Source organism: Nomia melanderi, unplaced genomic scaffold, assembly GCF_051020985.1.
Source record: "Nomia melanderi isolate GNS246 unplaced genomic scaffold, iyNomMela1 scaffold0064, whole genome shotgun sequence".
Classification (NCBI taxonomy): domain Eukaryota; kingdom Metazoa; phylum Arthropoda; class Insecta; order Hymenoptera; family Halictidae; genus Nomia; species Nomia melanderi.
In genome coordinates, this window is record NW_027475179.1 from 129,370 (window position 1) to 145,125 (window position 15,756).

The window sequence follows — 15,756 nt, forward strand, 5'->3', positions numbered from 1 at the left end:
GGAGATATACTCGCCGCCTCCTACCGGACGTTCAGAAACGGGTGAACAACATGGGATGGTACTCATTGAACTACTACATATCTTAGTTCATTACGGGACACGGTGACTTCGCGGACAAGCTTCATAGTGCGGGCTTGACTAATAGACCGGACTGCCGGTGCGGCAAGCAGGAGGGAGATACTCCGAGGCACACCTTCCAGTGTTCTGCCTCGAACAGAGCGCACTAAACTCCGGAAAGTATCCCCTAAACATGACGACCAACATTGGCCCCCAGTCCCAGGCACGATGATATGCAAAACCGCATTCCTGATCGTGGCTGAAGTAATCCGTGGGATCCTTCAGCTAAAAGAAGGGTCGGATCGGTCGGGGAAAAATTCGCCCCCCCCCCCCCCAGCCCCCGTGAACCCGGCGCTCGGCGTCATCACGGCCACTCGTACATTTCCCTTTTCCCCAAACGCTGCTAGGCGGCGTGAAAAAAAGTCCTGACAGCCCGCGTGGGCGGTGCTTCGGCACCGTGGCTGTAGGGTTCGACGGCGAAAGCACTTGCTGAAGCCAACCCGCTGGGGATCAAGCGTAAACTGACGGCTCAACCTCCACGTGGTCCACGCTGGACAGCGCTGGACGTTGCTTGTAGGAATATCGGGTTCGATATAGTGTTAAGGAAGACCCTTCCGCCGGACTCGGAACTGGTTTGTTGCGCCGATGACATACTGGTTCTGAACGGGGGAACGGACTTCCGGAAGACCAGCCGGGCCGCCGAAATAGCGGTGGCCTGCGCGTTGCGCTCTATCCGCGGGCTGGGTGTGTGGGTTTCATCGGACCATCATCACCCACATTGATGGTCATGTGAGCTGCGGCTCTATTGCCTGGTGCCGTTTTAAGATGCTGGGGCCCAGGTTGCCCTGAAAACAGTGACCCCAAGATCAGGCGCCTACCCAACGCCCTCTCTACCACCCCGATGACTGATGGTGTTCGTCATCTTGTTCCACCATGTCCAGTTCGTATGTGATTCTTGAAGGACTCTTGTTGTGATGGAGGTCAAGAGTCCTCTGAGTCCTAATTCGGAGATCGTTTCAGCCGATAGCGACGACCACATGCCGCGCAAGAGATGGTGATCGGTGTTACTTTGACATTATCTGCCAAGACACCAAACTCTTGTGCGAAGCGTGCGCATCATTAAGTGATGTCGTGCCGCTGACGACCTGGCTGTCGACGATATTGACAGCACTGTCGTTAAAGACCACCATATCTGGCTTTTGTAAGCTAGATTGCAGGATATAGTGTGGATTTTCCCTGACAACCCACCCACTTTGCTTTAACCCGGACACTGCTATCCGGCATATGGCATCGGGTCGGAGTATTCGACCTCCGCGTGTCTGGTGACATTCCTGTATTACCTGCGTTGCTGTCTCGGTGGTGGAACAACCAGCAAGACACAACACAGGGGCCCCATTCCCACGAAGGCCTCTTGATGTTCTTATTCTGGTGGACTGGGCATTGATACGTACATGATGGTATTGTACGTAGTCTCGGATCCATCGCTGGACTGATGGTTGTGGGGATGTCCAGTATCTGTCGCGGTCCTCAGGTTGGAAGAGTGTCCTTCCTTGAGTGGTTAGAGCACCTTCCGCACGTCGAACCGCCGCTATAATTTTTTTTTTTTGATTTGTTACACGGAGGAGGAATGCATTTACGCACTGACACCCTGGCAGCCTCTTAATTTTTGGTTACCGGCATAGTGTGGGGCTCACCAGGTGTGTTTGGTTCCACCTCCATCGCTGATGCGGGGGAGCAGGCTGAAACGTGCAAGACCGGTATTACTCACTAAACCACCTCCGCGTTTTCCCCTCTGGTCCTTGGTCCTTAGGGCAGACCCGTACTGCCCTCCAGTTTTACTTCTGGGCTGCTCTGTTGGTACCCTGTCCGCGGGAAGAACCTGAAAAAGAAAAAAACTCTGAAAAAGAAAGAGATATTATTAACAATACCCCCTCCTCCTACACGGCTTCTGTCACTACTGCTCGTGTTCCTTCTTTGTCTTCTGGTGTCCCAGTGTTCAAACACAACACCAAACCCCAACACACACGCACGCACGCACGCACGCACACACGCACGCACGCACGCACACACGCACGCACACACACACACACACACACACACACACACACAACTATTCACTGTTACACTTATTCAAGCAGTACAGTTCAGTCGCCTCTCGCCGAACGGATTACTCAGCCACTCGGTCAGGAAGAGGGAAAGAGGCAAAGAGGCCGGTAGAACTGGCCTTAGGGTTGGCGAGGCTCCTGCTTACTTCCTTCCTTTGCCTCTCCGATCTCTTGGCATCCGACCCTGATGCATACAGGAGTTCTTCTTTTCCTGCCAGTGAAAAGCGTCAACTCAGTCTTCTCACTTGCCAGCTGCAGCCCAGCACCTGTCATCGAGTTCCTTATGCGTCCCACGGTGTTCTTGGTTATGGCGATGGCCTCTTGAACGTCCCTGGCAGTGATGACGACTATCAGATCATCGGCATACCCATCGAGCGTGATATCTCGGGGGATCGGCAGCCTTAGTATGTCGTCGTACCAGATGATCCATAACAGGGGTCCGATGACCGACCCCTGTGAGACACCTGCATAAACGCCCAGACGCATCTGCCCTCGGTCTAAAGTGTTAATCAGGATCTCCCTATCTGTAAGGTAATTTCTGAGTAAACATCTCAGCCAGATAGGGAAACGTTTCCTGTCGATAATGTCGCAGATGTGCTTTCTTCTTATCGACTTGAAAGCATTTTTAATATAATTCTATACTTTCCGGTCTCATCACTGTCAGCGCGTCCTCTTCAAGTTTCAGTTCAGTGGTGCCTACCGTTGCCTCAGGATGTTCGTCATCTGGTGGAGTAATGCGGAAGAGCTTACTCATTTCGACCTCCGCTTCCTCTCAGGTGAGGTCTTTGGTTTGCATAGGTGACTTTATGCCTTTCATGACCGTCCTATGTGGTTTTCCCCATTTATCTTTCTCGACATCGTCACACATTGCCCTCCACCACCTCTCCTTGGCCCTAAGGATCACGATCATAACTTCTCTCCTACAGTCACTGTATAGCGGCCCGTCATAGTTCAGTTCTATCCCCCTCTTTCTCGCGTTAGAGTACAGATTCCTCGCTCTCATAGTGCAATCTCTGTATTCCACCAAGGATCGCCCGCCTTGTTACACAATCCTTTGAGGACAGGTATAAACGCCGCATCGAAACCCGAATGAAGATTTTCGATGCACTCATGTCACGTCCCACGTTGGTAGGAGGAGTCACCGTCCACTTGTCAAGTTCGTTTGCGATCTTGTCGGTATCGATCGTGTGGGCCACATATTTATGGTCTGATCTCGAGTAAGTCTCTAGGACTTGGCTAGATTTTCATTTGCGCAACAATGCAACAGTGGTGAAAGTGATATCGATTGTAGTGGAGCGCCCGTTTCGTGAGAAGGTGGGTCCACCCTTAGCAATCAGGGGAATCACACCAACTTGCTCCGCCCATTCCATCATTATCCTACTCCTGGGGTCTGTAAGCGAGGATCCCGAGGCGGTGGACTTTGTATTGAAGTCACTCATTATATGGCTCTCAGGAGCGCACGTGGCGATGCACTCCAGCTTGCTCTCGTAAACCTCTAAGGACAAGCTAGGTCGCAGATAGCACGATACAGTAGTGTATGTTCCAGTCAACATAGCCACCGCCCCTTCAATGGCAAATTCCTTAAAGCATCTCTTTCTGAATTGCTCGTTTGGAGCCCATATCGACTGGTGCTTGCCATTATCGTGCCACTAGGGTTTCCTGTTGAATAGGGGTTCGCTTATGGCCACCACGTCACTATCTATATCCACCATCGCTTGTTGCAACAGCTCATGTGCAACTCTACACTATTTAAGTTGATCTGGACTATCTTGAATTTTGTGCCCTTCTCATTTCTTCTTTATAGGCTGGACATCTTGGTCCACCCGCAAGGTGTACCAGCCTGTTTTCTCCAAGTCCAGCTTTCATACAAATGTAGCAACTCTACGTTGCACTATACTCATTGGCGTAGTGTTCGACCAGACCGCATCTCCGGCATAATCTTTCACCGTTCACTCCGACACATCTGTTCACTCTTGGTAAGTTCCTTGGTGTGGAAGAAGTCAATCCAAAAGCCAAGCGTTCTTTTTTCATTTACAGTCGTCGTAATCACCCTAATAACCTTGGTTCCTCTGGGTAGGTACCTAATCCTGATGTCTGTGCTCGAGTTGGGATCAATAACTCCATTGACGACATCTTTGACCTCCTCTAGAATCACCGTGGGGTCCACGTCTCGGTATTCCACGAGGGTCATGGGCTGCAGCCTCTTCGTATTTACCCCATCAACTTTCTCCTTAATCGTCTCAAGTACCTTTTCGGCATTGGTCTCTTTCTCTAGTTCCAGTAATGCAGAGTCGTTTCTGTTTTTTCGGATCTTCTTGATCCCGTATAAGGGGGAAGAGGTCGTGTTACCCTCTCTTAATTTCCTAAGGATCTCAACGTACCTTTTTTCATCACCTTTAGAAGGTATGACAATCGCTTCACACTTGTGTTTGATTCGCCTGCCGGTCTTTTTACCTACTCACATGGGCTTTTTTCCACATTAATTATCTTCTTCATTCGATTTTCGGTGTTATTGTGTGTGCCCCTAGCCGCGTTTTTTGTAGGTAAGGGAGGGAATTCCGTCCCGTCCACCGCTGGTGCTGCCGCCGTGTCTTTCTTCTCTTGCTAGTCACCTTTGTTCACGTATCCTCTTCATCCCTCGTTGCCTCAGTTCTTGCTCCCTTCTCTTCATTATTCACCGCGGACGGTGACAATTCAAACTTCCTCTTGTTTCTGGTGATTCCGGAAACAATTCCCTTAATGGTCTCAAAATGCCTTCCAATGGCTTCCTGCTCCTGCTTGTCCATTTTGTTGGCCAGCAAGCGAATCGTTTTGTGCATCTCTTCCACCAGATGCGCGATGGTACCATTCACATTTTTGTCGGCCTCACCTGAAACCATCGGTTTCGGTGCACGCTTCACTTGACCGTCTGTACCACCACGTATATTGGGTGACTTTCTACGTATGCGCGTAAGCCCGTTGTTCCCTGGTTTGTCTTCGTTGTTAAACGTGAGATCTTCCGTACCCTTGAGAACTACAGCTGCTCTTACGGGTTTTCAGAATATCGCCTCCTGAAGCTGCGGGGTGATATAAGTGTCGCTTCCCCTATCTTCACCGTCCTCCTGACCAGCGGTAACTACATCGGTTTGCTTCCCGTCTATCAATGTATGGTCGAGCTCTAAGGTTAACGTCGGGGCTTTCATCCTCTTCGCGTGTTCCGTCCTTTCTTGCTTTTCCCTCGCCATCTCGGTCCTGTGGAATTCTTCTATTCTCTTCGTCGCCAACCTTCTTTCCGCCAGCACCCTCCGTTTTGGGATTACGGAGTTACTCCGTTCTCTCCTCTCTAGCACCTTTACGCATGACGGGTCTAACTCCGCGGGGTGGCGTCCTGTTGAGACGCGCGGAGTAAAAATCTCCACCCTTTCCTCTTTCTTGTCCGATCCAGTCGGAGCGTGAGCTTTGTTCCTGGTCTTCATACCAGAGCCTTCCACCATAGTAATGGTCACCTCCTTTATAGGCCGCCCTACACAGTCCGTCTTCTTGTCCTCTTCGTCTCCCATTTTCGTGTCCTTTTTCGTTGCCATGTTTCATTCCTTTTTTTCGGTATCCGTATTTTTCCTCGTTAAAGGTGCTTTATTCATCATTTCATATACGGCCCCCATTCCCCGAAGGATCCGGTGGCCTATCAATATTAGTGGGGGGAGAACAGGACCCTGCACTTTACCCCTCCTCAATGCGGACGGCTCCACATCAACCGGGGGCGCCACGCCCCGGAGGTTGGTCATTCATCACCGGCGCTCCCGCTGGCCACCCCCTGGCGAGTAGTGTAATATCTGGAACAGCTCCATTGACACGAATCGGAACTTGAGGCAGAGATTTTTTATAGAGGTTGTCATTCTCACTGCCCAGCCGATTAAGGCAAGACCCCCGTTCCGGTAAAACATGACCACCGGTTTACGTTATACGCCCCCTCTTTCGAGGAAGTTGGTCGACCATCTCACCCCGTTCGCACTCTGTTTCAGATAGCCGAAGCCACCGGAACAGAGTCCCAGGGAGCCCCACGAGGAGGTGGAGTGAGTGGACCTTTTTCCGTCGATGAGGGTTCCGAACTTCTCCGAAGAAACTCGTTCCTCCAGGTAAGTACCCGAAGGTAAGTACCATAAGGTTCAGAGAATCATCAGATTCATTCGGGTTTTTGACCCCTCCGAAGAGACAATGTACCGGGCCGCGTCCCGGGGTGCGTCTCCGAAGAGAACACACACCGATGGGCAAGCCTGGCCATCATCCCCAAGGAAAGGAAAACCCTCACCGACACGCCCCCCCGTACTGGTCTGCCTGTCGTGGAACTTATCCACTTCCCATTGGGACTCTTGCAAGCCCCGACTTGGGTGAAGCCAACTCGGATACGTGGAGTCGTTACTCCCCAAAGGCCTCCGGGTTACAGCCCGGCAGCCCTCCTGCGCCCTCGGCACATCATTCACACGTTTACTCTAACAAGCGCTCTTCTTCTTTCAAACATCATTTTCGCAAACATACTGAAATATTCATACGTTGCCTTACACGCTGACACTCCACTCACACTCACACTACCGTCAACATTTTACAATCACTCCACATTCACTCAGGTCTCTCATATCCTCATACACACTACATTCAGTCAACACATGCTTCCAATCCTCATACTCACAACCACACACACATCTTGCACTCTCGCTTAACCCTCTCCTATGCAGAAATCCATTCATGCCTCCATGTCCAGTCATCAAGAAACATACATACACACTCGGATCAAACCAGATATATTCACCAAATCTCACATCCTTAATAAACTCATAAAACACTCTGCCATTCACGCATTCATTCCATCTGGCTTGCCATCCAGCATATACTCTTTCATTCACGAGGTCCACTCTTTCATCCACGATTTTCCCATTCAAATCTTCCATGCACACCAAGTCATTCTCACATACATCCCATCCATTTTTAATCATACATACCAGACCTTGTTTCATACACTCAAGGTCCCAAGGTAGGGCCCCTATGAGGACCTGCATACTTTCTGTCGCCACGGTACGACAGACATTCAAACAGGCATACATCATCATTCGCTGACATTTGTTCAACGTATCACGCGCATACGTAAATTTCATACATTCTCACCACACGCTCGATCCATACAATGCACACGCGACAAACATTCCTTTGTAAACCATTCTCACCTCTCGCCTTTTCATTCCCCATTCACACTTTAGCACACGTCTCATTTGCCCAACTACATTCATCACTTTCATCCTAAGGTGCTCCAGGTGAGGGTTAAAACTCATTCTCTCTCCCATCCACACACCCAAATACTTTATACGTGCTGCATACTTTATCATCCTTCCAATTCATCTTCACACTCGGACACCTCGTCAAACTCACGCGGCCTTTTAAGAGAGTGACTGAGGTTTTACCCTCAGACACCCTCACGCCTACATTCATACCCCACTCACATACAATATTCATACATTCACACCCCTTTCGCTCAATGTCCACCCGGCTTTGCCCCTCCACAATCAACAGTAAATCATCAGCGTACGCCACATACTTACAATTACATTCGCTCAGCTTCCACAGGAGTCCATCTATCATTATGTTCCAGATGAACGGACCACAGATGGACCCGTGTGGACAGCCCCTTTCAACATTCTTCCATACTATATCATTCTCACTTATCATACATACTTTGCGGTCTCGGAAGTAGCTCTTCCATAAAGCTACTTCCTCGCACCCAAGTTCATTCAATCTATCAAGCACACACATCCATTCCAAACAGTCAAAAGCGCTCTTAAAATCGACAAACACACCAAGTATATACTTACTATCACTCTCTCTCACATACCTCTTCACATTCATCCACGCACTTTCCGTCAATCGGCCCCCGCGAAATCCGTGCTGGGCTTCATTCATTCTTGCATTCACTCTTCCTTCCACACGTGCTATCATCATTCTCTCTAAAGTTTTCCCCAACACGGACAGCAAGTTAATCGGCCTATATGACGCGGGGTCCGATCGCGGTTTTTCAGGAGATTTCGGAATAACAACCACTCGCGCTTCCTTACATACCTTCGGAAAACATCCACTCTTCACGCATTCATTATACACATGCACCATTCATCCAGGAATCGCTCTCCATATCGCTCTCAGCATTTCTCCGTTTATTCCATCCTGACCGAGTGCTTTACGCAATCTCGCTTTCCTAACAGCCTCATTCACTTCGTCCTATTCAAAACACCTCGCTGACTCGTTCAGTCTCTCTTCTTGTACATTTGTTCTATTATCAGGTATACTCGTCGCTGGGAAGAACCATTCCATGTCGCACATTCATTCCACGTAGAGTACGTCACATCGTTCACTCTCAGCGCACTCATACCTTGCCTCACATACTTCCCACGGCACACTTTATATATTGGGCCCCATGGATCCAGATTAGACGACACACTGGAAAACTGTCGCCAGTTTTCCTCTTTCACTCTTCTCATTCGGAATTTATATTCACTCAGCATTCTTTTATACTCTCTTTTTCTCATCTCCACATTCTCTCCTTCTCTCTTTCTCTCTCCTTCCCAAGCACGTTTATTCTTTCGCACTTTACCCTTGAGGGCACTCAATTCGTTCGTCCACCACACAGTCCTTCTATCGCTCTTACGTACACTCTCTCTCATGTATTTCTCATTCACTCCCTGGATCCAGCCCATCAGTATATCATCCATTCTCTCAACATTCGTCTCATTCATCAATTGCATTCCATTCTGTTCTGCCACACATGCCAATTCATCTATATAATCTTCCCAGCAGACATCCTTGCATACCCACTTCCTATATACATTGACATTTTCTCTCTCATTCGCGCCATACAATATCCGTATAAGGACCACATTGTGGTCACTTCTACCCCAGTCATACTTCACTTCCCATTCAAATCGGCACCTGGCCAGCATTCCATTTATCAATGTCAGATCAATGTCGCTCACACCATTCACGCTCGAGAAAGTATAATACTCACTCGGCTCATTCAGAACAATCATCCTATTCACTAAAATCCACTCTTCCAAAATTCTTCCACGCATTTCATTTTCTCTGCTGCGACCCCCTCCCTTGCTGTACCACAAGGGGGAGGTCGCATTCGCATCCATACCGAACAAAATATGCTTACCACGCACATATGTACGCCAGGTACGGTTCGATATCTCGTCCGTACCGGCAGTACATGGATACCACAACCATCTCTCCGAAATCTCCCTTTAACCACACACACACTCCAAATTCATTTGTACATTCATTCACACACACACAGCATCTATACATTCATACCTTACGACCACCGCAGCCCTCCGGGTTCCTCCGAACTGGAGAACATCCGCCAGGCCGACGGCAGTCCTCTCACGCATCCCTCATTCACATACAACTCTTGCGACAATGCCAAACTCACGCCCCTTTCACACATGACATTTCCTAAATCACACAGAACCACATACGCATGCTGCCAATTTAACTACAATACATTCACATAACACTCAGTCATCGCATACACGCATCCTCTCTCTCTCTACTATCCTCACATATTCGGGGCACTCCGTGGACATAACCGGGTGGTCACCCTTTCTCCCCTTCAGCTTGCAATTCCTGCAAACACTCTCACTCCGGCACTTATCCCTTAAGTGCCCACTCTCTCCGTATTTCTCACACAAACGCTCTTTTACACTGCACGCTCTCATCATGTGCCGGAATGCAAAACACCTGAAGCACCTCATTACACTCACGAAATCTTTAACTTTACATGCACGCCAGTTGATGTACACGCGTTCTTCATTCATCAATACATCCCTCATCCTTTTACTTATTTCCACAATCACATTCCCTACATTCATTCCATTCCTATTCGTTCGATTCACCACTCGCACTCTCTCACTGAATTCTTTCTCATTTACCCCCTCATTCTTAAAATTCTTCACATACAATTCGTTCAGCAGGCCCTCATTAGTCATCTCATTCTCTACGTCAAAGATGATGACTTTCGGTCCCATCTTTCTTGGGGCCTCTACCTTGAATCCCAAGTTAGCAAACTTTTTACACTCAATCAACATGTTCACTTCATTCTCACTGGCCCCCTCAATGGCAAGCCCTCCACTTCTCGTTTTCCGCACAGCACGCACACGTATATTTAACTCACCACTCACATTTTCAACACTTTCTGCTTTACTTCCTCATTCGTCAATTTCACACTTTCGTCCTTCGCTTTCACAACGACCGCGTACGATTTAGCACGCGGCCTTACACTCATACTCTGGCTTGATCCACTTGTCATCGCACTCACACTACTAGTTACTCTCTCTGCCACTCCTGCATAGGAGACCGGTCGCGCCTCACTCACACGCTGCACACACTCACTCACTCTCTGATCCAAATACTTCTCGCATTCACTCAGTCTACCACTCAGTCTCTCATTCTTTCTTATCATGCTTACCATTGCTTTCTCGTACTCAGCAGCGCATCCCAAGAAGAACTCGATACACTGCTTTGTGACTCGGTTGCTCTCCGCAAACGAAAACTTCCTCATTTTACTCGTTGTCTCACGCATTCTCTCTAGTTCACTCACACACTTCTTAGCACACGCACTCGCACTCACACCACCACTCGTGCCAGGAACAACCCCAACCTCTCCCAAGCCGGAAGCCGTCCTTTTTACCCGTTTGACCAGGCTTGCACTCCTGGGCACTAATGTCCTTCCCTTTGCGGAAGGTGGACGCATCATCACCACCTCCTGCACCTCCCCCTCCTTCTGCTACCACCCCAAAATATCCCCAAGTTTTATTTTCGATTTATCCATATAAATCCCACGAGATGGGTCAATAATATGTCCCTCCGTGGGGTGACGCCCATTCCCACGGAGAAGGCTTCTACGTTCGGGAGGAGCCAGGTGTCCCGAGGGTGACTGCTAAATACCGGTGCTCCCACCAGCCACGTATCCACAGTGTTAGTGCAAGGCGGATACGCGCCCTTCGCCGCGCGCCATACCTTCAGCAAGGGATTTATTATAGAGGTTTATCTCCTCGCGGCCCAGCCGGTTAAGGCAAGACCCCCGGCTGGTCTGTCGCGCGTACCACCGGGACAGAGGGTTATTAGGCCCCCTGGCCCGGTGAGTCGTTGCTAACGACAGCCGGTTACGGTATTCTAGTGCTCGGGAACCCCGGGAGCGCAAAGTCCCGAACCGCCATCTACCGGTGGCCCCTGGGGGGAGTAAATAGGGACAGAGGGAATCTCGTTAATCCATTCATGCGCGTCACTAATTAGATGACGAGGCATTTGGCTAAACTCTGCGCCTTCTTGTAAATTACAAGAAGGCGGATTTCCGGGGTATTGCCCCCCCCCCCCATTGGGTTTCAAACTTAACAACTTTAGAATAAATAACAACTATATAACAATATTATATCAAAAAGGAAAAAAAATTTTGAGGGTAGTGTGGGGTATCTATGTCCTTCTAGCGAAACCACCTAGAAACGGATTCGGAATAATTAGTCTTAACAGAGTCCTCTCTAAAGGAAGGCGAAAGTTGGCCATGCTTCCCGAAGCGTGTTACCGGGGAAAGCCACGTGGAGGCATCTGCCCCGAGCGGCGTCTTCTCCCGCTCGGCTCTGCCGCCGTGACAGTTTTCCTGCTCGGAAAACGTCATACGACTCGCATCGTGTTTACACATGGGCTTACTAAGCAGTGCCTTCATTGGGTTTAATTTTATTTCTTTGGATCTACTTTAATATGTTCTAGTATATTACTTTCTCGGTATTTTGCGGTTATAGCGTATTATCTACGCTTCTTTGCTATCTTCTAATGTAAATTTAGATGATATTGTCGTAATCAATGAAGGCATTTGCTATCTCGATTGACGACCTCAATGCTATCATTGAGACCGTCATCAAGTCTTTTTCCTGAAATTTTAACATTTTTAGATTCTTCACCGTTTTAGTCGGCATGGCTCCTCTTGCCCCTACTACAATCGGTAGGACTTCCGCAGTGTTGCATCCCAATCTTTCCTTTATGCTTTGTGCTGCTTCTTTGTATTTTTCCACCTTTTCCGTATATGCTCGTCTTAAGCTTCCTCCCACCTCGTAGCGGACCGTAACGTCGACTACGATTAGCTTTTCCTGGTCTTTGATTATCAGGTCCGGCTTTAGGAGGTTGCCGCCGACTCGCACTGTCGGTTCTGGGAATACTGCACATGATCGCCCTGCTATTTTCGTGATTAAGTTCTTTATTTCATCATGTCTTCTAATCCTCATCGGTTTAACGCTGATGCACCCTCCAATGATATGTCCTAGCGTTTCCAACATCTTCATTCAATTTCGCTCTATGTAACGTTGTTCTGTTCCCGAAAGTATTGGTCCTTAGTTTCAGTGCATCTATGTATCTTGATGGCTTTAGTAAGTTTAGGTTTGCAAGCCATGAATTTCCTATCTTGTCTTCTCTGAAGTATTCTACTCCTTGTCCTTGTGATATTAGTTGCTGCCATCTGTCCGTATTTTCTCTTCTTAGCCTCTTTTTCGCGACCTGTAGTTCTTGTAAGGAGGTGGGCCAATTTATTCTTAAGGAGTTTTCATATCCTTTTAATTTCTTCTGTACATTCTCTTCCAGTATTGCTTCTTTCAGAGCTGCGTCGTTGTACTCTTCTGCTTTTAACGCGTGTTTGATGACAGCCAGTTTAACCAGATGTTCTAATCTGGGAAGTCCGAGGCCTCCGTGTAACTTCGTTGTGTAAATTAGGCCGTCTGTTGTGGAGGGTGTTAGGTGTAAGATCTTCTTTACTTCCTGCTTTATGTTGTGGTCTAATCCCTTTAGTATTGTACTCTGTGGAGCCGATGCAATTAGTTTGTGCAGAAAGTGGGGCAGTAGAAACCTTTGAATAAGGTCCATCTTTTGGTGCGGTTTCAGTTTCATCTTGGCGATATTTCTTATTGATTGTAGTATCTTCTGCGTGGTCCCCTCGCAGTGGACGTTGTTCCATGGAGTTATGTCCACTCCTAAGTATCTGATCGCATGTTCTGGACTGGCGCATAGTAGTTCCTTATTTTTTATTTTCAGCTCCGGGTTCTTGGCGTACCACGTTTTCTTCTTTCCTACGATTTCAAAGGTGAGGCATTTATCAGTTGCCAGTTCCATACCCAGTTCTGTTAGTTTCTGGTCCAGTATCTGTAGCTGTTCCTGTGCGTCTTCTCTATCCCTTCCTATGATGATTAGGTCATCTGCAAACGCTAGAACTGCTATTCCTTTGCCATTTATTTCGATCCTCTTAGTGTTTCTGCTTTTGTCTTCGATTATTTCGTCCATCATTATATTAAAGAGTAGGGGTGATAGAGGGTCTCCTTGTTTAACTCCACGTTGGATCTCTATTTCAATTCCCTGGTTGCTTTTCGTTTTGATTACTGTTCTGCAATCAGTGTACACGTTGTTTATTAATTGTATAATATGTGCAGGTATACCCTTTTCTCTAAGCCTGGGTTCCAGCGCTGAGTGCGGTATGGTGTCAAAAGCCTTGGATATGTCTATTACACTTATGATTCCTCCTTTTTCTACTTTCATCCTCGAAGCTATCGTTTCCACCATCCTTATGTTATTCTTACATCCATCTTCTTGTATAAATCCCTTTTGCCTCTCTGATAGGGTTGTGATTCTTCTCATTCTTTGATCTAAGGTTCCTGAGAAGATCCTTGCCACAAGGGAGCCTATAGTTGTAGGCCTCCAATTCCTTGCATCCTTTGGGTCTTTGTTAGGTTTTGGCAGTAGTGTGGTTCTATTCATTTTCAACGGTGTTGGGTAGTGACCTGTGAGCACTAGCATGTTAAATAGTTTTGCCAGCGTTTTTCCTATGCTTTTCTTCCTTAGATGAGTCTTTCGTATTTTGTCTGGTCCGCCTGCTGTGTTGTTTTTAATTTTCCTAATTCTTTTTAGGATTTCCTCTTCTGTATATGGTGGGCAGGCTGAGAGTAAGGAAGTGGCTTCAGGATGCTCTTTTTTGCTGGTTACTTTTGGTCCCTTTTGTCCCCACACTTGTTCGTAAAGTGTCTTAATTTCCACTTCTGCCGGGAGTTCCTTCTTTTTGTCTAGCACGGAGAAATCACCGCTTATCGCCATATCTATTAGTTTTTTAGGGCACTTCTCGTATAGCCCTTGGCATCTGGCGAATCTAAATTTCGCTCTTCGGTTGTGGTTGTTCTTTTTTGTGTTTATCCGACCTGCTTTCTTTCCTATTTTCTTTGGGTCTTGCCTTTTTTCTATCTCTTCGTTCTTTTCTTCTCCCAATATGATAGGGTTGAACGAATTATTGATCCACTGGTCTATTAGTGATGGTGCATCTTCACCTTCTTCTATCTTGTTGAATATCTCGTCCAGTTCTTTTGTTATTTCGTGCAATTCATCCTTCCTGCGCAGGGACACTCTTTTAATGGCCCTCGATATTTGTTCTCGCCACGTTTGGTCCACTATATCGTCTAAATCTTCTATTTCAAGGTTTAGAAGGAGAGTTGTTGAGTTTTGCTGTTGGTGTTCCTCTTCTTGTTCCCGGGATTCTTCTTCTACATTTTCATTCGTAGCTATCTGTCCTTCTTCTTCTATGACACTCTCCTGCTGTACTCCTCTGGCCTGATTATTTAATTCTCTTCTGTTGTCACTAATTTGTTTCACTGTTTTACTTGGCATTCTCTTCCTTATCTCCACGTTAGGTCTTTTTTCTCCTGCGAATTCCTGGTTGAGTGCTATTAGCTCTTCTATTTCTTTTTCCGTCCATACATAATTTCTTCTACCCGGTCTCCCTTTCTGGCGATCGTTTTCTTCTTGCCTTTTTCTGTTCCGCATCTCTGGGTGTCTGTGCCTCTCGTGTGTTGCTAATCCTCTGGCAGTGTGGAATTGTTGCGAACATTTTTCACATATGTGTGGTAATTCTTGTGTCTCCACTTGCTGTCTGCATTTTGGGATATGGCATCTACAATTGTGTAGACCGGGGAACTCCTTGCCGCATTTTCTACATTGCCACGCAATGTCATTACTGCTATGTTGGCCTTTATAATGTCTGTTCAGGTCCGTAAGGTTGAGGAAATCCACGTTCCTTTGCTGGCATCTTTGGAATCTGCAGTATTGCACTTCCTCCATCGGTACCTTGATTACGATCTTATTTTCTTCTTCTGTTGTTTCCTCTTCTATTTCTTCTTCTTGTTCTTTTCTTATTCTCTTCTTATTGTTTCGGTGGTTTGGATTAGTCCTATGTTATGTCCAGCTTCATTTTCCACCGACACGCCAATTTCGGAATTTGGTTGGTGCCTGTACACTTCTAACATGGTATTTTCTACTCGCAACCTTGCGGAATTTGTGCCGGTCCTTTCGATCGTTGACAGCCTCCCACGCCCTCTATTGGTGTCGCTGGGGACTCTTTGGGTAGCCCTGGGTGTGTCCCATCCATTGCCTGAAACGTTATCCGTTGAGGTGCAAACTTCTGAAATTCGTTGGTATTCGAAAACTTCAAGACTTGTAAAAATTCTTCTCAGTCTTCCAGTATTTGAACTGGTTCGTTTTTCGGTTGATACACCCT

The 15,756-nt window shown here is 47.5% G+C and overlaps 1 protein-coding gene across 1 annotated transcript; it reads right to left on the minus strand.

Moving 5' to 3' along the window:
• Nucleotides 1-12,461: 12,461 nt before the first annotated feature.
• LOC143175331 (uncharacterized) lies at nt 12,462-15,320 on the minus strand. Its single transcript, XM_076374069.1, has one exon. The coding sequence runs from the start codon at nt 15,318-15,320 to the stop codon at nt 12,462-12,464; it is 2,859 nt and encodes a 952-aa protein (XP_076230184.1).
• Between the last annotated feature and the right edge of the window lie 436 nt (nt 15,321-15,756).